Here is a 26,688-nt window from a genome sequence, read left to right on the forward strand (position 1 = left end):
TTAGCACGGGGGGGGGGGGTGGAGGTGGGGGAGGTGTTGGGGAGGTGTGGTTCTGTAGCTGGAAGAAGAAGAAAGCATACCACAGCTCATTCCACAGCCTCCTAGGCTCTGATCTGTGCTAAAAACAAAATTTTTAAAGAAACATTTAGTCTTTAGCAGGTCAAAAAGTCAGCCAGTGTGAATATGCCATCTCTTTGTAGCACACAGGTGGCAGGTGAGAGGTGGTGAGGTCTTCACTGCTACTGGTGCCAATGGCAGCAAGGATCAGAAGCCACAGAACACGCCCACCCCACCCCCACCCCCAACCCTGACACAGGCAATCAGGAGCTGAGCTGGGTAAGTAATGGAAGCCTACAAAACAATGGGAATGCATTCTATGCACCGATATGGAAAAGGCCCCAGAATATATTAAGTGTAAAAGGCCAAGCGCAGAATCAAAGGGAGGGCTGTGTCGTCCTTCTGAGGAAGGAGAGGAAAACACAATAGCCCGCAAAAGAAGGAAGGTTCACATCTGCAAGAAGCCTGGGGTCTCTGACCACCGTGCATGGATTCACCTGGAGCGCGTTCTTGTCCAATGCACCTTTAATACCATCAACTTTGCTTCGTTTTCTGGGAGAGCTGTGGGCAGTTGCTCCGCACTTCATCCCAGAGTTAAACAGACTAGCTTTTCAAACTGGCCAGGCCACTGGCATGGAGCTTTAGACAAATGGCCTCTTCCTTAGTAGTAAACCCGGAGGAGACCTGTCCTCAACATTCAAGAGGCCTGTGGGTGAGAGAGTTCCTGGCGTTTGAAGAACTCCCAGCGGGTACCGTGAGAATTCCAGGCGTTTGAAGGACTCCCAGGAGGGGACACAGAGACAAACCTAGCCCCGCACCTTTCTCGCCCCCGACCCGCCTCAGTCCCCGCCCCTGTCCCCGCCCCCGCCCTCGCACACTGGGAGGAGGGACGGCTACAATGGATCCTCCTGCGGGCTTTGTGCACGCTCGGAATCCAGCTGTCGCCGGCCAGCGGAGCCCCGTGTCCCCCGAGGGCGCCCATTTCCGGGCCTCCCATCCCTCGGAGAGCATTGGCAGCCAGCGTCCAGGCCGAGCCCACAGCCGCTCCCGCCTTCTCGGTGTCCGACCATCCCTAGTCTGTCCCCAAAATGCCTGTGGACTTCAACGGGTACTGGAAGATGCTGAGCAACGAGAATTTCGAGGAGTACCTGCGCGCGCTGGGTAAGCGCGGCTCGAGGTGCGCAACCCCGGGCTCCCTGCAGACCCCGCCATCCCGAGCCCAGAGTTCAGCCGCCGGCTTCCAACAAGAGAGCCTGAGTTGTTAGGGTTAATTGGTGGCAAGAGTCTGCTAGCTGTCCCTCGTGATAGATAATTCAATTAGTAGAGCTGGGCTAGCTTTGCTAGTTTTTGTTTGTAAAGGGCGAGCAAAGGGGCAAAAACTCACAAACAAACAAAAAACTTTATTTTCAAAAGAAAAAAAAAGGAGGGGAAAGGCACAGACGGCCCTCAGAGGCTGCGCGAAGTGAGCGAGGAACCTCAACCTTGTTCCTCCGTGCGATCGCTCCCGAAGCCCTCCACCTAGGGAACCCTTCCTTCTCTTCTCTGTTTTTGCTGTCGTAGTTTGACAACCCTGCCTCCCTTGCAGATGTCAACGTGGCCTTGCGCAAAATCGCCAACTTGCTGAAGCCAGACAAAGAAATCGTACAGGACGGCGACCACATGATCATCCGCACGCTGAGCACTTTTCGGAACTACATTATGGACTTCCAAGTTGGGAAGGAGTTTGAGGAGGACCTGACCGGCATTGACGACCGCAAGTGCATGGTGAGGCCCCCGTGAGCCCTTTGGTGTCTTCTGCCCTGGGGTTGGTTCTCTGTCCTAGGGCTGGGCTAGCTCATCTGGAGGGAGCAAAAATGCTGTGTTGGCAAGGACTGCGGATCTTCCCTCCCAGCCCCAGAGCCCCTGGGTAGGCAAAACCCACTCTGCAAGCGTTGGTGGCTGAACAAAACCGTTTGGGCGACTGTGAAGGCTCCAGTTCCGTGTCTCCTCCACGGTGTCCAGGCTCTCTCTCTATCAGGAGCTCAGACACACGTGGCCTCACCGTGGCTCACCTTAACGGTGAGGAGATAGGAGCGCATCCATTTTACAGATAAAACTGGCTTAGTGAATCGGGTAGAGAAGTGGGGAGGGGGCCTGGAATTCCAAACAAGGCCGTGAATTATTCGGTGGGGAACGGGAAGAAAGGAGGAGAGAACACAGGGGGCCCTCTGAAGTTCAATTTCCTGTCTAGTGTGAAGTCTCTGTAGGGGGCTGGAGGTCTCCTGGCCTGCCGCTCTTGCTGCAAAGCTGGGATTTGGCCCTGGCCCAGCCTGATACCCACTGAGCCCTGAACTTCCTTTCAACTTTCACCCAGCTCCTAAACCTATAGGTCAGTGCCCAGCGTCCAGGGCCACGAGCGGGAAACTACTGACCCTCAGACCCCAATTAGCAATGCCCCAGCAGACTCCGGAAGGTCAGCTTCAAGCCTCCATCGCATGTTGGGGGTTTCTGGGAGGCCAGGATGCTCCCAGGGTCTCTTGCATGGTCTTGGGTCCAGACTCCCTTGTTCCTGCTCCCAGGAGCTGCCTTGCTTTTTAAAGAGGAGGAGCTTGCTACCCTCCCCTCGTCAACAGCATTTATGGCTGTTGCCCTGCACACTGTCACCACAGCTCAGTGAAGGGCCATTGGGAACTCCGTACTAAGCCAGTGACTGAGGGACAGAATTGCAAGAGTGGGGATTTGAACCCGCTTATCTGAAGGCCACACCCCACCCTACACTCTGCCAGGCTCCTCTGTGGACAGACAGACCGACCTTTCAGAAACCACCTAGCTAATTTCTCGAGGACTATGGCTGAAGAGGGTTAAGAAGTCCCAGAAGGACTACTCAGCCTTACCTGCTTTATTCTCTGAGAAGCCACAGGACCAATATCTGAAGGGTGGGAAGAGAGTAGGCAGTGAGCAGTGTACTTGGAGACGCCTTGGGAGCGGGAAAACTGCTGTTGTAGGACAATGTCACACTCTAAAGCCACGGTCCTCAACCAGTGGGTCACGACCCCTGTTGTCACATATTTGATATCCTGAGTGTCAGATATATGCATTAGGATTTGTAACAGTAGCAAAATTGCAGTTATGAAGTAGCAATGAAAATAATTTTATGATCAAGCGGTCACCACAACATGAGGGTCGCAGCATTAGGAAGGTTGAGAACCACTGCTCTAAAATCGCCAGGCACCAGACACTTACAGTCAGAAAGGACACCTTCAGACAGGGTCTGCCTTCTTTCCATTGCCCAAGACGAACTCTTCCCGGCCACTACATGGGACTCCGCTCCATAATTCAGTTCCCTCTTAGACACATCAGGTGTGTCTTTATTTGGAGTCACTACGGTTCTGAATGTGCTGGCTTGTACTTGGTTGATGATTATTACTGATCACCTAGTAATACTAGTGAGTATTCACTAGTTGTCTACTGTGTGCCTGGTGGTGTCATAGCGTACATTAATTCACCGACTCTTCACCAACTTTATACACAGGGTTTCTTCCTGGGCTAACCTTGGGGTGAGAGTTCCCTGCAAGAGAGAGGGAAGATCTGAATGAGCAATCTGCCTCCCTTGAATGAGGTCAGGACATCAGGCGTCACACACACACACACACACACACACACACAGAGCAAAGCACAGTCCTTGACATCCAGGAACACACAATCTTTGTGTAAGACAGACACTCAGAGGTCCTAACAGCCAGTGTGTGTGTGCCATGAAGACAAAGGGAGGCAAGGTGAGCCGTGGGGCAGGCTGGAGGATCCCGAGGTTCTGGAGGGGGTCCCTTCTGCACTAGTGGGAAAGGAATGGGAGGTGGGGGAGCACTTAGAACACAAAGGAAGGAGCAATGGCCACCTTTTCTTAGACCTTCCTGGTACGTGAACCATCAAGGGATCCTAGCGGCAGATGTAGCTGGGTGATGATGTTGAGTGATGATGTTGGGTGATGATGCTGGGTGATGCTGGGCTGATGTTCCTGTTATCGTCACTGCTGCAAGATTCATTGGCATCACTCTCTGGGAAGTGGGATTGTTGTCAAAGTTGGGGTCACAGTCTGTACCCCACAAAGCCAGGTTCAGCTGCCTGTCCTGAATAAGCCAATTTAAAAAGACAAATTTAATACTAAAGAGCAGAAAAAAGAAATTTGAAGTGGCCACACTGGGGAAAAGGACATGAGGTCCAGTGACCTATCTCCCCCAAGTCCACCCTGGGGTCCTGAAGTGAAATTAAGGCTTAAATAGAGGGCCAGAGATATGCATGTCAAGTAGTCCTGTCAAGGTGTGTTCCTGCTCACCCCTGACCCTCACTGTCTCTCCTGTAAGGTGGTATAACAACCTAACAACCGGCTAATCTAGTCCCTCTTTGACTCTGGCTGGCCAGGCCTTTAGGATTGCTTGCCACCCCCCCCCTTTTTTGGGGGGGCAGAATGAAATTTCAGAGGGAATTCCAGTTTCTTGGTGTCCATTGTTCCAATAGTCTGACAGGCAAAAAAGGGACACAAATGTCTTTTTAAAATGCCTTTATTCCCCACCCCCCAACATACAAGATTGTCACGGGACAGATCTAGCCCTCTGCTCTGCTGGAGTGGTCCTTGGGCCCCTTGAAGTGCAAGGAAGCCCTTCCTTGGGAACTGCTCCCTGGGTAGTATGTAGGTGTAGACCCCAGTGAAGAGGTAAAGAACAAGACTGGGATAGGTGTGAGATAACAATCAGACCAGCTTCAGGAGGCCTCGAGGAGACAGCTAAACGCCGAGGCCACCTTGCCCAATGTCTCTTCTTCAAGATTCCCAAGTGTTGCTACTGCTACCAAGCATCATGGCATCTGAGAAACCCCCAGCCTCTGAGGTGCGTGTTTGCAGTAGGGTACCAGAGTCTCATACTGAACTTAGCTCATTCATTCGTGGGTTCCGTACAGTCGTCTCTTTGGGTGCTGCGAGCATCTCGTGTCACTTCCTCTCTATTTACACCCACTGCCTCGGTGAGGACTCCTGCCGTCCTGGAGTGCAGTGTAGGAGGGGATGAATTGTGGGAGTGGGACCCAGGAAGGCTGGGGGAGGGGTACAAGTCCCGCTGCCGTGTAATCAGGACAGAGACACGCCCCTTCTGGGTCTGGGAGGTCAGAGACAGTTCTCACTCCCAATAAGTCTGAACTGGGGCGGGTAGGATAGACAGGAAGTAGCTGTGGCCAGCCAAACAGGAAAGGAATGAAAGCAAGGCCAAGGGCAAGGAAAGTGTCTGGCAAATAAATACTGGTTCAGACCTGAGTCTTACTGGGTTCTGGGCTCAGCCTGAGGAAAGGGATAGCTGGGTTCCTGGGTGCCCAGGGAGGTGGAGGAGGGAGATGCATCCGTGGGCCATGGCAGACTCACACATGGTAAAAGCACAGAGGACTGAGAGGCCCAAAGCTGGGCTTCAGGGAGCTATGGTTAGGGAAGGTCCCAGGAGGAGCCACCTGAGCAGGGTCCTGAAGGACAAGGTGGGAAGAAGGGAGGAGCAGAACAGACATACACCGTGAGTCCGGCGCTTAGGAAAGGCCTGGGTGAAAGGAGGCTGCCGATGAGAGACCCGGTACTCCGCAAGAGCTTGTATGCGGCTGGGGTGCAAAACGTGACAGAGGGACAAGGGGTGATGACCTAAGAGAGGACCTAAACAGGACCTGACAAGTCCTGTTCTCACCGAGCAAGGCGGGGCCGGGCTAACATTCCTCTGCCAAGGGCCAGAAGGCTGCTGGCGCAATGTCTCTGTTTCTTCCTCTTCCACGGGAATCTTATCTGTATTCAGAGCCCAGCCAGAAGATGGAATCCAGCCTGCAGACGTATTTTGTTTGGCCTGCGCAGTGTTTGAGCCAGTTGCCAATGAGGGCCAAGGAGTCTAAGATTTCATAGGGAGAAGAAAAAAATCCTATGTCTGACTGTTCTTACGAAACATCAAGAGCTGAAAACACCCGTCTCTCTCTCTCTCTCTCTCCCTCTCTCTCTCTCTCTCTCTCTCTCTCTCTCTCTCTCTCTCTCTCTCTCTTTCTCTCTCTCTCTCCTCTCTCTCTCCCCACTGTGTAGGTCTCTCGGACACTCCAGTGCTCCCTTACGTGAGCAGTTTGCCACCATCCTTACCCACCCTGGTACCCGAGGGTCAACAACAGCCACTTGTCTTGTTTACTCTCTAACTCCTGCTTTGGAGTAAGGCAGCGTCTCCCTACGTGTGCCTGTATAAAAAGCACCAATGAGGTGCAAAGGACCATGGGCCGCTGGCTGTAGTCGGCCTCCCCTGCCATCCCGGACATGCTCTAGAAACATATGAGCTGTCTGTGTGGCCCTGAAGCTCTTAGCCCACCATTTCCAGTCTGTGTGACCCTGAAGCTCCTAGCCCACCATTTCCAGTCTGTGTGACCCCGAAGCTCCTAGCCCACCATTTCCAGTCTGTGTGACCCTGAAGCTCCTAGCCCACCATTTCCAGTCTGTGTGACCCTGAAGCTCCTAGCCCACCATTTCCAGTCTGGTCAGTAGAGATCCTTCAGGACGACAGGGCAAGCAAAGGCCTCAGTTCTGGTAAAGGCTTAGTAGAAAGGCTGGTTTGAACCCAACAGACACAAGGGATTTCCCCACTGCCCGTGGTCTCCTTTGTCCACACTGTGCACTATCAGACAAGGCACCAACCAGGAGTATCAGATGCAATCGACCTACAGGGATTTCTCAGGGTGGGGCTCAGACAGGTAGGTGCTCTGCAGCTTCAGATATGAGTCTCCCACATCTGCTCAGGACAGTCCCTAGAATCATTCAGTTCTTTGTCCTCAGCTGCCCTCCATAGTGAGTGGATCCTGTGGGACGAAACTGAGCATCAGCTAGGAACCAGCAGTGAGCCTGGCTCTGCATGCTGGTGGCAGAAGGGCCATTTGTCATCCCACAGTGGACACCAGGTCAGGGTTTCCCTGGAAGAGGCCGCTTTGTTCGCTCGGGTCTGGCGCTGCCTCCCTCGGCCTTGGCCTCGCCTTCCCATCTAGCTTTGAACTCAGGATGACCCCTCCACGGGACCTGCCTTCCCCTCCCAGCACTTGGCCCACAGCCGCTTTCTTTGTTTTTATTATAAAAGGGAAGGGGAAAAATCCCAATAGCAGCGGAAGAGAACAAAAAGAAAAGCAAGGGGCCCCTTCCTCCACTCAGCCATATCCTACCTCTCAAAGCCTATTACTGCTACAGTTTCCAGTGGGTCTCTGGGCAAGCCTTGCCTGTGTGTCTATCTACCAGATGGCCAACTGGCCAAAATAGCTACCTACAGCTAGAAAGAAGAGAGGGAAGAGGAGAAAAGGGAAGGGGAGGGGAGGGGGGAAGTGGAAGGGAGAGAAGAAAGGGGGAGAAGAGAGATGGGAAAATTCCGTTTTCCTGCATATAGGTTTTTTATATATTTTTTAGGCATCTCTCCTTATGTGCACTTTCAGATTTTTGAAATCTCTCTCTCTCTCTCTCTCTCTCTCTCTCTCTCTCTCTCTCTCTCTCTTTCCTTTGCTCCCCTCCATAACTTTCTTGCAAATGCTCGTTTATCCGTTCATCCAGCCAGGCATCTAATTATGTATGGCGACACATGAAATCCATCAAGCCCCTGTTAGCACTCCGGTTTAAACTCTTGCCAGCTTCCTGATCCTGTTCTTGACCCATTAGAGAGATCTTTGGGTTCTTACATTAACAAAAATCTTGCCAGTGGTGAAATTAACTCCTCAGGCTGCAGAGCTCAGATGCTGTTGGATTTGGGAACCTTCTGAGAGCCTCCCCTGACCAGATCAGGCCCCTGCATTCAGCTGGGTCTTTTCCAAGTCTTCAACACAGGATCTCTTTCATGTCCTAGCTAAAGTTCCCCGACCTTTGAAATCGGTGTCAGCAGTGTGCTTTTGAGGATTACAAAAAGGAGAAACAAAGCAACCAAACAAAATTTACAAAGTAGCTTTCAGGACTGGTTGGGTTTTGCAAGGCAGGAGTGAGGGAACGTAACAGCAGTAAATCCTCGCTGCGCCTGCACCAAGCCCTCTCCCCACTTTTTTCTGTCGGCCTTCCCAGCAAATGCTCTTCAGAAGGGATCATTTTACCCATGTGGTAGATGAAAATCTGGGGCTCAGACAGAGAACGTGTTTTTGAAGATCTCTGCCCCAATGTCTGTAAGGTGAGCGGTGAGCATCCCAAGGGTCAGAGGGCCTGGGACGAGTGGGAAGAGCCCAGGGCACTGTTGCACATCTGCCTGCAGCCTGACAGCAGCTGATCAGACACCCTGCTCCTTCTGCCACATTTGCAAAGAGGGCATCCTGGTTGCTGCTGTGCCTGACTCCCCGGGGTCAATTCTGAGGACCACAGAGATAGTACACATTGCCTTTGCTGTGCTACCATACTGTGTGCCGAATAGGACCAGCAGCCCTGCTGACCCCTGGCCATGAGGAGCATGGCACATTCATCTAGGCCAAGGGAAAGAAAAGTGTCTGGCAGATAAATATTGGTTTAGACCTGAGTCTTACTGGGAAAAACAAGACAAGGTCAGGGACACAGGCATTCGAGGGAGAGAGAGAAGAGGCGGGGGGTGGGGTGGAGAAAGCTTGGAGTGTTATGGGAGTTCTCAACATTAATACAGTTTCCCATATAGTTAAGCTAGCGGTACATCTTTCTTCTTAAGCCCTGTGAACTGGTTTTCTATCTTGTGTCTAGATAAGTCCCTAAGACATGCAGACTCCAGAGCTCCTGAACTAACCATCCAAATCATTAGAACAGTAGTTTCTACACACTTGAGCCTATCTTACCCTGAAGGTTCTCACTCAGAGCTCTGGGGTGGGGCCTGAATGCTTGTTTTTCCAACATGTCTCCAGATGTTGCTGTTGGTGGTTCAGCTGGCCAGGTCCAGATTCCTATGGCATTCTCATTAAAATTCAGAGTAAGAATTTTGTTGCTTCCATTAAAACTGCTCATTTTGAGGGGGATGAATGAGTGACGAGAGGTACAGCTCCGTACCACTGGGGGACAGGGTCAGGGACTGCCTGTGGACACCGGTCTTACAACAACCCATGATAGTTAAGGGTCCCAGTGATGCAACTGCATGTGCAGATGAGCCGGGAAGATGAGTGTGTGCTGGGAAGAATGATAGAGTGTTTAGGAAGTTAGGCTGGGCATTTGAATCCTGCTTCTCTACCTTCCAGCTGTTTCCCTGGAGAGATGAGTCCCCAAGTCCTAATTTTCAAAGAGGAACTAGAAACTGTACCCTCCTGTGGCATGTGAGAATTATATGTGGTGATAAATTATATATTTTTTTATTGCGGAGTAGTAAACTATCTTGAAAACAGTGCCTTAAAAATAAGTCATTTATTTCATTCACAAATATGCAATTGAGCGAAGTTCAGAGAGGACGGCTTGTCCCAGCTGGGAGCTCCAGGATTCTCTCTCCAGATGGCTCTCTTATACTTACTTGCCATGGCAGCAAGGTTTCAAGAATGAGAGTCTCATGAGAGGAAGGCAGATGGTGTATAACTTTTTTGTGAGCTCTGAAGGCACTGTATTAGTCAGCTTTCTGTTGCTGTAACAAAAAATACCTGATCTAATTTACATAAAAGGAGGCAGGGTTTACTTTGGCTTGCAGCCTTGCAAGTTTTAATTGATGATTAGTTGGTGCTATTCCTTGTGGGCCTGCGTCAAGGTGGAAGGTCGTGGAGGAAGCTCTTTACAGGGGATGGCTGTTCACAGACACACAGTGAGCTTCCTCCATTGACCTACCATTCCCTAATGGCCAGAATGAAGTCAGGGTCCCAATATCCCCTTCAAGAGTATACCCTCCTATCACCAGAAGGCTTCCAAACAGGCCTCGACTCTTAAAAGTTGCATGCAGTTGCAACATCTCCCAGCAGGGACACAGGCTAAGGGCCAAACCTTGAATACATGGGGCTCAGGGACACCTATCCAAACTGTAACATCTCCTGGCAACTCTCCTATATTCTGTTGGTGGAGGTAGTCAGAAAGGCTCACCCATCCTCTGTAGGAGAGGATCCAGGCTCCACATCTGAACAAGCAGGGTGTGGCAGGGCTCTAAACAAACACGACTGAGGCTTTAGGATTGCTGGCTTGACAAACTGTCACCAGGGCCTCTGGCACCCTGTGGACTGCCCAGTGGGTCTGGAGCTTGTTTCTTTGCCTAAGCTTTGAAGGTCTATCCAGATGGGGCTGTTTCGTTTCTGACTAATGTGAGTGGGTTTCTGACTCTGTGGGGGTGGGAGAGGAGCCGCAGCAGGTGTGCCTGAGCCTGTCCTTTCTAGTTAGGGTGGGGCTTTCTCACCTCCAGGGCTCAGCTCTGGAGACCATCTTGTGGGCTAGAAGGGGACAGTCAGCCCTCTGGAGAAAACCACGTGTGTTGAGAAGTCTAACCATCAGCCCAACGCTCTCTGAATAGACCTCCTGCTGGAGTCCCCACAGGGGGACCCAAGGAGTTTGTGCCTTTCTTTTGACGGTCACTTCTGTGACCATTTGTCCTCTAGAAGTCAAGCCTGCAGTCAACCTTTGTCCTTTCTCTGTGGTCTCAGGAGTTCAGCGGTGGTTTTGACTTGGAGTTGATTGGAAACATTGCTGAGAACAAGGGTTGTGTCCAATCCACCAGTCCCGCTCTGGGAATCCTGTTGGTTGCATTAGTCACTTGTTGGTCTAGAACCCCTGTTGTGTAAATTAAATGGTATTAGAGTGCTTAGTGAGAGCACACACACACACACACACACACACACACACACACACACACAGCCCCCGCTAGCTCACCCAGATACCTGTTCTGCTGACCAAAGCCTTCATGAAAGTGCATTTATAATGTTGCCGGTTGTGACTTCTCTTGGAGTTTCCTTTGATAGGCAGACAGCCCAGGATGACAGCTTCATACAAGGAGGGCATTGCATCTTTCCTTCCCTGTACCCTACCAGCTCTCCTTCTCCTTTTCTGATTTGGGAGTACAAGGACAACACAGAGGTCTTCTGGGGAAGAACTGTAAACCAGGTAGATGTACACGTAGGGATGGCAGGAAACACAGGCCCCCACCACCATCTTTCCCACCTCACAGTGAAACTGGTCCTACGTGCAGCCAGTGGGGAAAAAAATCTGTCTGACAATGGGCTGTGAGTCAGAAAATCATCTTACTCCTGACTCAGACAGCCCCCGCACGTCTCGTATTCCAGGAAAGCTGTTTTTCCCCTTAAGTTTGCACAAAGGTGTCTGTGTGTGTGCAGGTTTCTTAGTAAAAATCCCCAACAGCGCCCATAAACTCAACCCTGAGAGCTGCTGGGCCCTTGTGTCTGTTGAGCTCTCCAGGGGTCCATGGAGAGCAGGCTCTGGCCTCTACTTTACACACTGGGGGGGGGGGGGTGAGGGGTGGGGGTGGTTTTCCAGGATCACACACACTTCTTGTCTGTTGCCTGGGGCTTCAACTTTGATATCTGTAACTTCTGATTTTGTGTGGTTCAGAGAACAAGCTGTCTCCTGCTGGCTTCCTAAATACCGAGTCATCGCGGGTCTCCAGGACAACTGACTTTTTAATTCCAGAGACCACTACTACACAGCCATATCAACCATTGCCTCGAAGATAAAAGTGTTTATAGGCAATTTGTTGACCAGTTCCAAGGACTCTGTTTTGTAATATCCATCCACCACCCCCCCACACACACACACATTCTGTCTGCACTGCTCTGAATATCTTGCCTGCAATAACAACAGTAATACCAATTAACACCTCTTGAGCTTGCTGTGTGCCAAATGCAGCCCTTCCTATGGACAGTCTCACTTCATTACTGCTCTGCTTCCACAGCCATCCCCTTTTCCCATCCTCAACACTCCAGCGCATCCTTCACATCTTCAAAAGGGAGCCTGATCACACACTGCTTCCCAGCTTGACACCGCCTGGAGCTCCTCAGAGCTGACCACCCTATGACCTTAGGAGATAGCCACTCACCACTTCAGACCCACCCCCCACCGCACACCTTTTATTTCTGGCCCCATCCTGCGTGGGGTGTGCCTTCCTTCGCTCTCTCCATCACTCCTCTGGGATGATCTCTTTCGCCTCCCTTTGGAAGCATAGTGACCGGTTGGTGGAGAGCTAGCCCAGGCTTACCTGCTCTGTTGGCCTTGTCTGGAGTCCCCTTCTTGCCGCCATCCTTCCTTTTGCCCCAGGCTCCCTCTCTGCAGGTGTCTTGGGCCACCCGTGACTCTTGTTAATGTACCGGAGAGTCCAGACAGCAGAGACCCTTACTTGTGCGTCTCGTGCCCTGGCACGAGGGGTCGCAGTGGATTTGTTCAATGAGTGTTAAGTGAAAACAGCAGAACAATGTAAAAGGTTACCATTGGCCGGATCCCACAAGATCTGCTCTAATCCAATTCAACAACGGATTATGTCTGCCAGGTATTTTCCTTCTACCAGACATTCTTCTAGTCACTCCCCCTCTCTCTCTCTCTCTCTCTCTCTCTCTCTCTCTCTCTCTCTCTCTCTCTCTCTCTCTCTCTGCCTATGAAGAAGGTGCCAGTATAAATAGGTACCCAGTGGACTTGTATCCAGGCAGTGTGACTCCAGGTGGTTAGCAAAGAGATGCGTGACTATTATCTTAGGGGCCATTATCTATTATCAAAGCTCTGAGTTGATATGTCTTTGAGCTTTGGGTCTAACCTGAAGTGTCCCTTCATGAAGCAGTGCTGCGGGATGGACTCATCAGTGGCTGGAGAGAGAGGTCCCTTTTGAAATCTGTTCTTTCCAACCATGGAGGCCAAGGGGCTGGCTAAGAAGCCCAAATTCCAGGGAGGCAATTACCTCTTATCTTCCTGGACACGGTTTTTCATTCATGCCCCATTCTGTCTGAGGAGTCTAGAAGTCAGTCATGACCTGTCAATTCTGACGCCTGACCTCCTTTGAAATCTTACCTCTGTGTGAACTGTTGCCCTGGGGAAAATTATTTCCCCCTCTCTGAGCCTCTACTAATCTGTGAAGTAGGGGTAATTAGAAAGTCAGGGATAATTGCTTCTCGGTGAAAGTTAAGTGGTGAATGAATGCTGTATGAGAAAAATCTTTAGGGCAGCTGCTCCATCAGGATGGGCTGTTAGAGTTCATCCTCTCACCCTGAGCACGGTTACCTCAGGAGATAAATTCAGGGTCGGGCACATGTATGAAGGGACACCTGGCCATCTGGGGAGATGTAACAGGGTTGGGAGGAGTGGAGGGTTTAAAAACGGCACACGCTTTACCACAGGCCACTCCATACCACAGGCCAGGCTGGGTGAGACCAGCCAACGGGCCAGGTTGCTGCTGACCCGAGAGTTTGTGGCCTGCATGGAAACAGCCGCGTTTGAGCTGATGCTGTGCCCCCTGGCAGAGCTATCGCCCATTGGCAATGAGGAAATGGAGGCTGCAGAAGCGGAGTGAACGGCTCAGGGTCACCTCACCAGAAAGAAGTAGGGATGGCACAACCACATTCCCACGGCTGTAGCCGACTGCCCTGCAGCCTGCTGGATGGAGATCCTTGTGGAAATGGCCCCCTGGGAATGAGGACAGGCTGTGGCCTCAGAGTCTGATTGGAGGAGATTAGAACTATGACCCGTGCTCTGGGTCCCTGCACTTTACCCCTCACTTCTTAGGCACCTGAAGCCAGATCACTCCTGTGACTGGCCCATTCTGTGAAGCTCATCTGTGGAGGAGCTGGCAGCCGCATTGCCTGGGGTGTTTTGTTTTGTGGGCAGAAGTTTTTCTGGGATAGTCATTGAAAACTACCAGCATGGCCCTAGAATGGCTTTTGCCAATCATTCATTCATCCATCCATTCATTCAAAAATTGGTTGTGTGCACTTTTCTGCCGCAAAGTGGTGGTTGGCATCCCACATGGTAAGAGGATCCCAGACCTTGGGAACACTCTGAGCTGCCCACGCTTCCCTAGTTACTAAGAACACATCTTATATTCTGGGGGTTCCTTATTTTCTGTTTGCTGGGAAAGATCGGCAGAGGCAAGGGGCTCCTGTGGGAGACAAAAGGCTTCTGTGCCCCTCCGAGCACTCGGGTGGGTCATCAGCTCCTGGACCCCTCTTCCTCCAATCTCCAGCACTCCCCACCATCTCGTGTGAAAGGAGCTGGTATCAGTTTGGCCTGGGAGCAGGGTCTAGAGATGCCAGCACCTGGACTTTCCATAGAACCGCCTTTGGCCAGCTGGAGCCCCATAGACATGAAGAAGAAGGGGACTGTAAGCCGTTTCAGTTTCAGCAAATTCTGCTTTGGAAGTGCCAGGTTCAGCCTCATATGAAAGAACGGGCGAGTCCACCCTGGAAAGGCTTGCTTAGAGCTTCCTCCATGCAGCCCTTCTCTTTTGATCTGCCTACCATTCCTAGGCTGTGTCCTCTGCCTGGGATTCTCTTGTTCCTCATCTTCTCTCTCCTGCTTCTTAGCAGAACCCTGTGGCTCTTTCTGACATCAGCTCTAGGGTCACCCATGGTCACACGTCCTCCAGGCTGACAGTACAACCTCCCGCTTTCAAACCTCTGGCGTGTCCATGGCTGCAGAATGCTGTTCCCTGCAGAGCCAGGCCACGCGACCTCCTTCTCATGAAAGGCTCAGCTGAAACCAGGGGACTGCTGAGCACAAGTCACTGGCATTTCTAAAATGAGGATAGGTGCTTCAAGAGGTCCTGAGATGTCATGGTGATGTGCTTCGTAACCTGCTCGGTACTCTGCCTGGTGCTTGCCACGATGGTGACCGTGGTGGTGGTGGTGGTGATCACGACATGATACTGTCACTTCAACCAGGAAGTCTTCCAGATGCCTACACAGGGTTGGGTGGCACAGGCCTCCAACATTTTTCTGTCCAGCCTCTCACCCCCTTCTTCAGAACCTTGGCCTCAGTAGTAGCCCTAGCACGTTAGTCTAGGCCCTTTCTTAAATGATTGTGTGTGTGTGTGTGGGGGGGATAATGTACTAAGATTACTAATCCAGGTTTACTAATCTGAACATATTCCGTTTTGTTTGTTATCATTCCCTGTTAACATCTTCATGGCAGAACTGAAGACTCATGGTGGAATTGCATTCTCTTGTGCCCACAAAGGTCTTGTTATGGCTATATTCATTCATAGTAGCTGTTTTTAGTGCTCTTTATGTCTCTAATTACTCATTTACATTTTTAAAGCCTTATTAATTTGGTTTTCATCTGCTTTCACAGTGAGTTAGCTCCCCTCTCCCTTAAATGTGCTGTTTTAGGTAATTGCAAGCCCCCTGGGAGTGGACCAGAAAAAGAGAAGCCACTACCTAGCCTTTGCATTTCTCGGCCAGAGAAAACTGAGTGCGCTCAGTCCCAGGGGCAGCAGGCTGGACGTTACAGAAGCTTGGGGTTTTTGTTTTTTTGTTTTTCAGTTCTAAAGCTTGCAGATTAATGAAGCACTGTGGCAAGCTCTCAGGACAGGACCTGGCGCTCATGTGTTAGGGCTTAGGTCTTTCCTCCCCCTCCCATGCAACAGCTTATTTAACACCAGCGCCAAAGGCTGTCTTAACAAATCGCCAGGAACAGAAAAGACACTCGGAGAAAAAAAAAGCATGCGTTAAAATCAAACCACAGGAGGAACGGCCAATTTCTATCTTTTAACAATTCACAGAATGTACACAGGAAGTGCCAACTCACTGGCTGGGCTTTGCCTTTTACCCCCAAATCTAGAGAGTGTAGGTGTTGGGGTCAGGGTTGGGTCAGGTCTGGCTCGGGAGTTTGCATACAAAAGTCGCCACAGGCAAAGTGTCTCCTCTTATGACCCGCCTCTGGACCCACAGAGACAAGATTGATCCAGAAGCAGGTCCAGCAAGAGAGAACTTGGCAGGGCTAGGTGGACACGCGTGGAGGTATAGAAGTGACCAGTCATCCCTGCCTTGGAGTGAGTGAGTGGCAGTATATGGGAACTTTAATAATAAATGTCGAAAGTTTCCTGAGAGCCACATTGAGTCTCAGTGTTTATAGGTCATGTCAGGTCACTGTCTGTCACAACCAGTACTAGTCACCTGAAGGGGACAAAGGAGCATAAAGACATCCCTGGGACAGGGTCATTCAGACTTCCTGGCTGCAGTAGCAGCTAAGATTTCTGAGTGGTTGGAAGGTGGATAATGGCTTTTGAAATGACAGTCCCTTGTCAGAGTGGTATAAAATTGTCCTCACTCATCTCTTGGCATACGTCTCTCTCAGGAAGCTGCTGACACAGCCAAAGAGATGTGGATTATTGTTCATTTTTAAGAAAAACTTAGACTGGATTTGCTTATACCAGCCACCCTGGCTCCAGCCCTTTGCGCTTTCCTGTGATGTTGGGTAAGAGCTGCCGAGAAGCTGGGTTGCAATCCTCTGCCTTGTCCTTGGACATTTGTGGCCTTCACGTCTAAGAGGGGGTTCCTGAGTCTAGGGTATCAGTTCGTGTCACACACACACCCCAGGCCTTTCCTCTCCGTGAGACTTGAAAAGCATCAGGAGTGTCCTCCTGACTGAAGTCCTATCCCAGTCACGGCCCTTCTCTGACCCTGGCACTGGAGGGTAAACGGGTGTGAGTCTGGAGATCCGGTCGGCATGGTCATCAAAAGCTTTAAACATCTATACACGATTCCATAAGACAGTTCCTCCTGAGGACATAAGTTCTGAGGAAATGTGTTGAAAAGTGTGTGTACAAGCAAGTCTTCTTTATGCTAGTATAGAATTATAAAACACCCAAATGCCCAGGAATAGGTAATCGGTTGAACAATGGTGTGTATGTTCCCTAAAACACCACCAGGGCCTGAGTGCAAGGCGGGCCCCGAGGGGCTCCTTGCTTGGCCAGATGATCTGCTGTGGCTGTCTTCAAGTTGTGATCATTTTTAAATGAGAGTCCCTTATTTTCATTTTACTTTGGTCCTTACAAATTATGTGGCCATTTCCTGGATAGTATATAACAATGAAAAGAATGCTTATGGAGACTATCTATCAAAGTGGAAGTTGTCTCTAATAAATGAAGAAGCGATAAGGCATAAAAGAAAGGCATAAATACTGCAATCCTAATTTTCTGAAAGCACAATTATATAGGTATGTTGATAGATAGCTGGACATAAGTACACCAAAATGTTAGGCAGTTATCTCTGAAGAGGCAAGATCACATAGACTCATTTCTGTTTCTTCTTTTCCATTACAGAGGGCATCCGTATGCCCATTGACTAACTTTTCTGGAAAAAGCAAAACTGTAGATCACAGCTGAGATCCAGCCAGTCTGTCTATGCCTACGTGGGGTCAGGAGCCCTTCACCTGCAGAGTAGGTCTCTGTATAAACACAGATCAGTTGCTGGGGAAACCAAGTGTTCTTAGGAGCTCTTTGAAGCCAAGGACTCATTTCTCCACCCCTCCACCATCCCAGGTCTGGCATGAGTGACACCCAGTGCGTGGCTTTTTGCCACACTTGGGACATCAGGTAACAGCCTTGACCCATCGCAGTCTCACAGGACATGGACTACACTGTATTCTGACCAGGAGAATGGACTTTCTCAATCTTAAGACTACACATGTGCCCCAATTGAGTGTCTGATTCAAGGAGAGGAGCCACCCACAAGTCTTCCTGTGCCCCTCACTCACTGTGAACCCCCTTCAGGAGCTGAGACCAGATTTGTTCCTGTGCAAAGTGGTGCATACCTGACTGCACCTGCCTCCCTTCTGTATGTCTTTGTGTCTGTGTTCATGCCAGTGAGTGCAGGTGCACACATGCTAAGACACACATGTGGAGGTCAGGGAACAACCTCAGGTGTTGGTTCTCACCGTCCACCTTGTTTTAGACATGGTCTCCTGTTCACTGCTGCTAGGCTAGGCTATTTGGTCCACTGGTTCCAGGCAATTCTGTCCACCTCCCATCTGCTTCGAGGGGTACCATGGGATTATAGACATGTGCACTACTGTGCACAGCTTTTAAGTGTGAGCTCTGAGGATCCAAACTTAGGTCACCAGCTTGTGCAGCAGGCACTCTGTCTCCTGAAATGTCTACCCAGCAGTGTGTGTGTGTGTGTGTGTGTGTGTGTGTGTGTGTGTGTGTGTACATGCATGTGCATGCATGCATACCCATCTATATGTGCAGGAGCGTGTACACATGTGTACATGTGGAGACATTCCTCAGAAGTGCCTTTTACCTCTGTGTTTTTCTGTTTGTTTGGTTTTGTTTCCCATTAGCTTGTGGTTCACAGGTTAGGCTGGGGTCCCAAGGATCTTCCGATATCTGTCTCCTAGCAATTAGGTATCACACCCTTCAACTTGCGATGGATGGATCCATCTCCCCAGGCTCCTCCTGTGTGTCACATTGCAGGCTCATCTCAACAGCAGGGGGCAGTAGTGATCAGCAAGTCCAAAGATGGGCCTGGTGCCCCTTAAAAGCCAGCAAGGAGAAAGGGGAAAATCCTCCAGAATTCTCACTCCACACCCATTGCCCAGATTTCTCCTCTCTCCCTTCTGCATTAGGCTGTTACTGGCAGTCCTGATGCTAAGCTGCGTGTGGCAGAGAACACAGGAAGCTCAGAACGTGAGCTCTCTAAAGCCTCTGAGTCAGCGCCCTCATGACCGGGTGGGAATGTGGGGACTCAGAGGAAGTGTTAAACTCATTCAGAGCCACACAGTGAGCAAGAGTGAACAGAGCCCTTCCCACTGCAGGGGGAGGCAGGACTCATGGTAAGGACCTTCCCTTTTGGCAAGGGTGTGTATCCCAAAGGTGGGCATGGTATGTGGGTGAGGTCCTGGGCATGTCTGTTCACTCACTGAGGTCCTATTCTGAGGTCCTATTGCCACCAGGTGCTCATTCATTGGCCATGCCAGGGAGACCAGACTGAGCTTCGGTCCTCTTTTGAGCCTCCTACCCACCCCCGTGTTCCTGGGTGGGTCCCAGCTGCTCCAAGGAACCAGAAACATCTCAGGGATGCCTGTCTCCACATCTCAGCACCTCAAAGGGCACACTGTGCTCTGTGAAGATGTGAAGACTGAAGGGTGGGGTGTGGGGTTGAGGTATCATCAGTAGAGTGCAGCCTGGAGGCTGGTCTCATGCAGGACAGGAGGGCTCGCACACAGTTCAGGTCTTGAATATTTGTACTTTATACTTTCCCATCTCGGCCTTTATCTCAGGACAGACCACCCAGAACCTTTCTCCTGGGGGACCACCCTTCCTCCTTGGAGCCCATCCCAGTATCATCCCTGGCTTCCCCTTCTTTAACTTACTGCTGATCTCTTAAAGTCTCTGACACTAAACATCAATGACATAAGGTCTTTAAAATGAAGCCACGTAGCAGAATGGAAGAGAGGGACTTCAGAGCCCCACTGACCTATGTCCTGACCACCCAGATGAGCAGAGCGAGTCTCCTAACCTGGGCCATCTACGGGAGGTTCCAGTCCACATGACCAGCTACAAACAGGGAGATTGAGACTTGGCTCAGAAAGGCAGGTGGCTGTCGGCCAACACCTTGTAGCTGGCTGTTGATATCTGAGGTCATTCTCCCTTGAGATGGAGGCTCTTTGAGGCCATGGGTGGGACCTTGTAGGTATTATAAGACCTAGCAAAAGTTGAATAATGATTGAATGGCTGATCTGTCTGGGGATAGGCAGGGTTCTCACAGGCAAGATACAGGGACAAGACCCTGACCGGCATACCCATACACAGCCTGTGCTCGGCCCCGGAAGCCCCTCCTTCCCAATCCCCATTCTCAGCCCTATCTCAATGACATTTTCCCTTCCTAATTGCCCTTTTAAATGGAATTTATGAAGGTTTTCATAAATTTTAAAACTGATCTGCACACTTTAATAAAAGCATGTGGTGGGCAGGGAGTATTAGGCTGCCAATTTTCTACACTAAAATTGCCAGAGGCGCATCTTGAATTATTGAGGTCAGACACCTTCCTCTCCTCCAGTCCCTGGTGGGACTGCTTCCCCAGAACTGACTACTGTGGTCTTTTGCTTGGCAGACCACAGTGAGCTGGGACGGGGACAAGCTGCAGTGTGTGCAGAAGGGTGAGAAGGAGGGTCGTGGCTGGACCCAGTGGATCGAGGGTGACGAGCTGCACCTGGTAAGTTCCATAGTGGGGACCCAGGCTGTGTCTTCAGAGGTCCTTATTCCCTGAAGGAGTGAATGGTCATTGGAAAATAATACCTTGGCGAGGCATTGGTTCTATTCTGACGACGCTTCTCCTCTAAGGGTCTGGAGAAGGTGCCCGAGTGACTTGGAAAACCATACGATTTGTTTTCAAGGTCTAGGCTGACGCAAGGTCCCGCCAGAGGGAGCAGGTGGAGAGGCATTTGGTAGTATTAGCAGCTGGCGAGGCCCTTCTGTTCTCTGGAAATGGGAATCAGCTTCCTATCTTGGTGGTGAAGATTTGGAACTCTGAAAGGTGGGACGTCTGGCTTGCACGTCCGGTTGCATGTCCACAAAGCACAGAGCGAACCTTTGCTCATTGCACATAACGTATATGTGCCCTGTGCACAACCAGGCCAGAGCCAAGCTGAATTCACCAGGAGAATGTGATCTCAGCTTAAGCCAGGGGCCAGGTAAGGCTCTCCTCAGTCCAGTCCTGTTCTCCACCCTCAGCCTTAGGTCAAAGCCACTTCCACTCTGTCTTCAGCCTGGGAAAAGCAAGCATAGAGGCCTGGGCTCCCTGAGAGCTAACACGGCCCATATCCTCGGAGGGGGAAGTCTCCTATCACTCCTCTACCTTGCAACTCCCCAAGTACCCTTCTGCAGAAGGAACCTGGTCCAGATGACCTGGAACTTAATCCTGGGCCACTCACTGAGTGCCTCGGGTAGGTCTCCAGCTGTCCTTATTCTCGTCTGATAATGCCATCCTGCTGCATATGAGCTCTGCAGCTGTGAGGATGTGAGCTGTGAGGGGAAGAGACCAGCTGCATGGGGCCTATGCTGTGGGGTCCATCCCCAACTCGGGCTCTTCCCTGGGCCTCTGTTTGCTTAGCTGCAAAAAGGGCAGACATAAGCTGGGCAGCGATGGCACAGGCCTTTAACCCCAGCACTCGGAAGGCAGAGCCAGGCAGATCTCTGTGAGTTCAAGGCCAGCCTGGTCTACAGAACAAGATCCAAGAAAGATACCAAAATTACATGAAGAAACCCTGTCTCAAAAAACCAAAAAAAAAAAAAAAAAGAAAGAAAGAAAGAAAAAAGAAAGAAAGAAAGAAAGAAAAAAGAAAGAAAGAAAAAGAAAAAAGAAAGAAAGAAAAAGAAAAAAAAGGGCAGACATGATCTAGGTGTCCCCTAACTCTTCAGCCCTGCAGCTCTATGCCAAGGTTGCAAATCAGTGTGTGGAAGGTTGTCAGGTGATTTCACTTGGCTCTTAAAGGGCTTCAGGTTTCTTCAGTCAGCACTTACACTTCAGTGAATGTCACACAAATAAATATTCAACTTTCCAGTTCCACTTCCCAACAACTCAGAAGACACAGAATTTGAGTGCCATGACTGCCTGGCCATAGTCTGCAGGAGCTGTCCCTGTGGGAAGATCTTGGGCTATCTTGGTTGCTCTTGGAATTACCTGGAAGGCCAGCCTCCACCCACTGAGATATTGGCAACTCAGCATCATTCCCAAACTCCAGTAGACGGCCTAGGCTTAAATCCTTGCCTACTCTGAAACAACCTAGCGAACCAGTCCCTTCGAGCCTGCAGACTGTCCCAGGCCTGGGTTCCTAAAGCTCTTTGACTTTTTAAGGGAGTAGGGAGAATGGAGCCATCAAGGGCCCCTATTGGTCAGCTCAGAACCAACCCTTCTCCCAGCCAGCTCTGTCTGTAGGAATCAGAGAACCTGATCTCTGTGGCTCCCACTTCATCAACTTCTTCAGGAATTAGTTAAGCTCATGGGGAATGATAGTAGCCATCCAATATGTCTCAAGTCTCTGTCCTGAGATGCTCTGAGCCTCAAGGGTAACGTTGCTTCAGCTAATAACAAGTGTCTTTATTACCCTAGGAGATGAGAGCCCAGGGTGTGATCTGCAAGCAAGTATTCAAGAAAGTGCAGTGAGCAGCCTGAGAAGATAGCCTTGGTCTTTAGGAACAAGTGGGATGGGCCCGTGGTCAGGAGCCCCCACCCCCCAGCATGGGGCTGGAACACATAGCCACCCAGGCATCTGCCAGCAAACTCTATCTCATCGCCTTGTCTCTTCCTTTTCTTAAGATGAAGCCACCCCCCAATAAAGGTCATCTCTGTTTAAGACATGTGTTTTGGAGAAATTTCACATCGACCTGTGCTTGCTTTTTCTCCAGGGTCTCTGAGGCTGGTTTCTCCTGATGCTTCCCTTGGGTAGAGGGAGAATTGCAAAGCCACAGAGGATTTAGTCCTGAGGGTACAGCTGTGCATCTTTCCCCAGAGGCATGAGCTTAGCTCTGGAGTGTGCCTGATTTGGTATCTATCATCTGGGTGTTAAGTACTTTCTACACCACTCATCCGACCCAAGCCACAGTGTGGGGAAGCCACAGAAGCAGGAGTCACCTTCAGCCTGGGCACTGAGAGCCTTGAGAGGGCTGGTCAGCAGAATCTGGCTTCACGGGTGCACCATACACCCAGAGATGTCTCAGTGTTATCTATGAATGAAAGGGAAATGGACAGGATTTTCACCCAAAGCTAGAATGGGGGGAACCCTAATCAAAGGCAGATATGAATTGGATTTGACTTCACCCCAGCCCCTGGCAGACTGATGCCAAGTCATTTTTCTCACTGTTCCACACGAGACATGCAAATCCATCTAGGAAGGGAGAGCAGATTTGCACTCAAGTCTAAGTGATCGCTGCCTTTGCCACCATTGCTGTAAAGAAACCCAAAGAAGGGGCTGGAAAGATAGCTCAGCAGTTAAGAGTGCTTCCTGCTCTTGCAGAGGACCCAGGTCATGTCCTCACATACATGGCAGCTCCTTATCACCTGTAACTCTGACTCCAGGTGATCTGATACCCTATTCTGGCCACCTCGGGCTCCTGCACATACCTGGTGCATACCTACATATATGCATATATTATATACTATGTGATATAATATATATCCAGGCACATACAAACATTTAAAATTAAAAAATAAATATTTAAAAGAAAGAAATGGAAGCAACTGAGAGATGTGGCTGTGTGATAGAGTGCTTGACCAGCATGCATAAGATCCTAGGTTCAATCCAGGAAGAGAGAGAGAGAGAGAGAGAGAGAGAGAGAGCACCAGCACTGGAAGGGGAGGAAGGATAGAGAAAATAACTGAGTAAAAATAACTGAAATAAGGGAAGACTCATATGGAGAACCCCCCTCCCCGATTAACCTGACAATCAACCAATCAACCCAGCTGAACTCCATGCTTTGGAAATAGTATTGGGTTGGGAGTCACATGCAGAGTTCAAGTTCAACTCACAGTCACCACTCACAGGGCAGCTCCACACCAGCCTAGACCTTGCCTCTGCCAGAGCATCTGCCTTCCCTCCACACAGGAGGGATGTGAAGCTGCAGACTGCCCAGTGCCAGAACATTCTCACACCCAGCTACATATTAGATAGTCACCTGGGGAGTTACAGGTTCTCGTCCTCTTCCCCCTCCTCCTTGCTCAGCAAGTCCTGATTACTCTGGAATTTTTTTTTTTATTTATTCTTTGAGAATTTTGTTCAGTATATTTTTACCATATTCTTTCCCATCCCCAAACTTCTTTAGATCCATCACCACTCTAGCTACCCAAGTTCAAATTCTTCTCTTAACACAAAAGAAAAAAAAAAAAGACACTGAAAACCCTGGAGTCTGATTGGTGTTGGCCATCTACTCAGAAAGCCTGCCCCACTACCACTCTATTGAAGAAAACTTGTTTGTTTGTTTGTTTTCTCTCCCAGCAGCCATCTCTTGTGAATAGTTTCTTGGCTCTTGGTGGAACTTGGTGCCCACTTCCCCTCCTTTGCGCTGGAGTTTTTTGTCTAACTTGAACTTGTGCAGGTCTTGTGCATTGTCACAGTCTCTGGCATTCGCTTATACTTCTGCACTGTTGTGTCGGGAAAATGCTACTTCCTTGAAGTCATCTGGATCCTATAATCTTTCCGTTTTCTCATATATCTCTCAAGCCTTTCAGAGAAGACTTTGATAAAGACGTCCATATTCAGGACTGAGCACTCCAAGTCTCTCACTCTCTGCACATTGTCCAGTTGTGGGTCTCTGTGATAATTCCCATCTACTGCAAGATGGAGCTTCTCTGCTGAGAGCAAGTGATGAACTGATCTATGGGTATAGCAGTATGTCATTAGGGGTTGCTTTACTGTTATATTCATTTAGTAGAATAACAGCAGGATTTTCCCTAGGCCCATGACCTCTCCAGTCTCAAGTTCTTAACTCTTTAACAATACAGGTTTCAGCTCATGGAGTGGGCCTTAAATCTGATCTAAAGAAGGAAGAAAAGAAGGAGGAGAAGGAGAAGAGGAGGAAGAGGAGAGAGGAGGAGAAGAGGAGGAAAAGAAAGAAAGAAAGAAAGAAAGAAAGAAAGAAAGAAAAGAAAGAAAAAAAAAAAAAAAAAAAAAAAAAAAAAAAAAAAAAAAAAAAAAAAAAAAGAAAAAAGAAAGAAAGAAAGAAAGAAAGAAAGAAAGAAAGAAAGAAAGAAAGAAAGAAGGAAAGAAGAAATAGTGGTGGTTGGACCTGCCTCAACTGAATGTACCAGGCTCTGCTGACTCCCCATGGGAGGCTTTTCGGAGGAGGGAATGGAGGTGGGTTTGGGGTGAATACTGGGGTGGGGAGGAGGGAAGAGGGGGGCTCTGTGGTTGGTATGTAAAATGAATAAAAATGTCTCAATAAAGAAAGCAAGGTTTAAAAACAAAGAAGTAGTGGTGGGTGGTTAGTCCCTCACATTCCTGCCGCTGTTGTACCACTGGGCACACCTTGCAGACAGGTGACTATTATAGCTCACAGGGTTGATAGCTGGGTCACACTGGTGATTATTTTTCCCCTCTGATAGTGTATAAAGCACTGTCTAGCACTATGAATGCAAGCCAGTAGAGGCAGGGTTTTCAGTTGAGTTCCAGCCAGATTCCCCCGAGTTCTGTGCCATAATTATGAGGTGTCTTCAGCAACAGGGTCTTCCTGTCAGATGGCGGAGAGTAACCAATAGCATTGGCAATAGCCTATAGTGTTTGGGGGGTCAATGGGACCCCTTTAGACAATGATTCAAAGAGATGAAACCCATTCTTGGTACCAGGGACTTTATTTGGTAGAATATGATGTTTAGTTGGGGTATTGTCTCCCTATGGTAACTCCATTTAAATTCCTTTCACTGTATATATATTTTAGGCAGCTTCTACAGTAGTGGGTTTTAATATGGCTTTTCAAAGGGCCTCTACCCTGCCCCCAACCCCCCCCACCCCCTTTAATCTTCCTGTTTTAGTTTCCCTTCCATCCCTTTATAACATTATATTCCATTTCCCTTTACTCAGTAGTCCCCACTTTCCACTATGGTCCCTCACTACCTACCTCCTCTGGGGTTATTCTGAATGAAATACACATATCTAAAGCGTAAAAGCTAACATACACATATAAAAGAAAACATGCCATGTTTGTCTTTCTGGGTCTGTGTTACCTCACTCGGAATAATTGTTTCTAGCCCCATTCATTTACCTGCAAATTTCATAATTTCAGTTTTCCTAATAGCTGAATAATATTGCCTTGTATAAATGTACGACATTTTTGTTATCCATTCACACCACAGGTTCCCATAGTGCCTCATGTATTCATCAGTTGATGAACATCTTGGCTTTTTCCAATTCCTGGCAATTATGAATAGAGCGCCAATAAACATGGGCAAACAATTATCTCTGTAGTAAGATGAGAGGTCCCTGGGGAGTCCTTATAGGCTCCTGTACCCAGGCTGTTCCCAGAATCAGTTCTACTTGGGCTGTATCAAAGCAAGAGGCATCTTTAGTTTTTAAGTTCCCAGGTAATTGGGAAAGCTACCAGAATTAAGAGCTGCTGCCCTGGGCCAGGGGTTCCTGATGGGTAATTCAGCCTCAGCAATGTCTGGTGATATGATTTTAGGACGTGGACAGGAACAGTGCTAAGCATCCTGCAGGGCACATGACAAAAATTTACCCACATGAAAATAACAAGGTTGAGAAACTGCCTTAGTTAATGTGGTGGTTTGAAAGAAAATGGCCCACAAAGGGAGTGGCACTATTAGGAGGTATGGCTTTGTTGGAAGAAGTGTGTCATTGTGGGGGATGAGCTTTGAGATCTCCTCTGCTCAAGCTACCCTCAGTGTGGTACACAGTTCACTTCCTGTTGCCAGTGGATCAAGATGTAGGACTCTCAGCTGTAGCAGGAATCTTAAAAGTTCTTATTAATAAAATCAAACCTGAGGCAAGTTATTGGGGTCCATGCTGGTAGATCAGAGAGACAGAAAAAGCCACAGCTATCTCACCTCGCTGGATCCTCAGCTGGTCTTGTCTCCTCAGACTGGAGACCTCTGAGTCCTCATCCGGAATGGGTCTCAGCTGAATTACTGCTCAAAAGCCTGAATGCTTAACCAGCCAAAAGCTTAACCAGCCAAAAGCTTCTAGTTTCTGGTTCTCACGCCTTATATATCTTTCTGCTTTCTACCACCACTCCCTGGGATTAAAGGCTGGCTTTCTGGGATTAAAGGCGTGAGTCACCA

The 26,688-nt window shown here is 49.5% G+C and overlaps 1 protein-coding gene across 1 annotated transcript; it reads left to right on the top strand.

Moving 5' to 3' along the window:
- Positions 1 to 934: 934 nt before the first annotated feature.
- On the top strand, positions 935 to 22,257 carry Rbp1 (retinol binding protein 1). Its single transcript, XM_028866052.2, is given in 5 exon segments — positions 935 to 1,114; positions 1,116 to 1,218; positions 1,643 to 1,821; positions 20,014 to 20,115; positions 22,012 to 22,257. Coding segments are annotated over 5 exon segments (597 nt in total). The 5' UTR covers positions 935 to 955; the 3' UTR covers positions 22,066 to 22,257.
- The last annotated feature ends 4,431 nt before the right edge of the window (positions 22,258 to 26,688 follow it).

The sequence above is a fragment of the Peromyscus leucopus genome, chromosome 7 (assembly GCF_004664715.2).
Source record: "Peromyscus leucopus breed LL Stock chromosome 7, UCI_PerLeu_2.1, whole genome shotgun sequence".
Taxonomy (NCBI): domain Eukaryota; kingdom Metazoa; phylum Chordata; class Mammalia; order Rodentia; family Cricetidae; genus Peromyscus; species Peromyscus leucopus.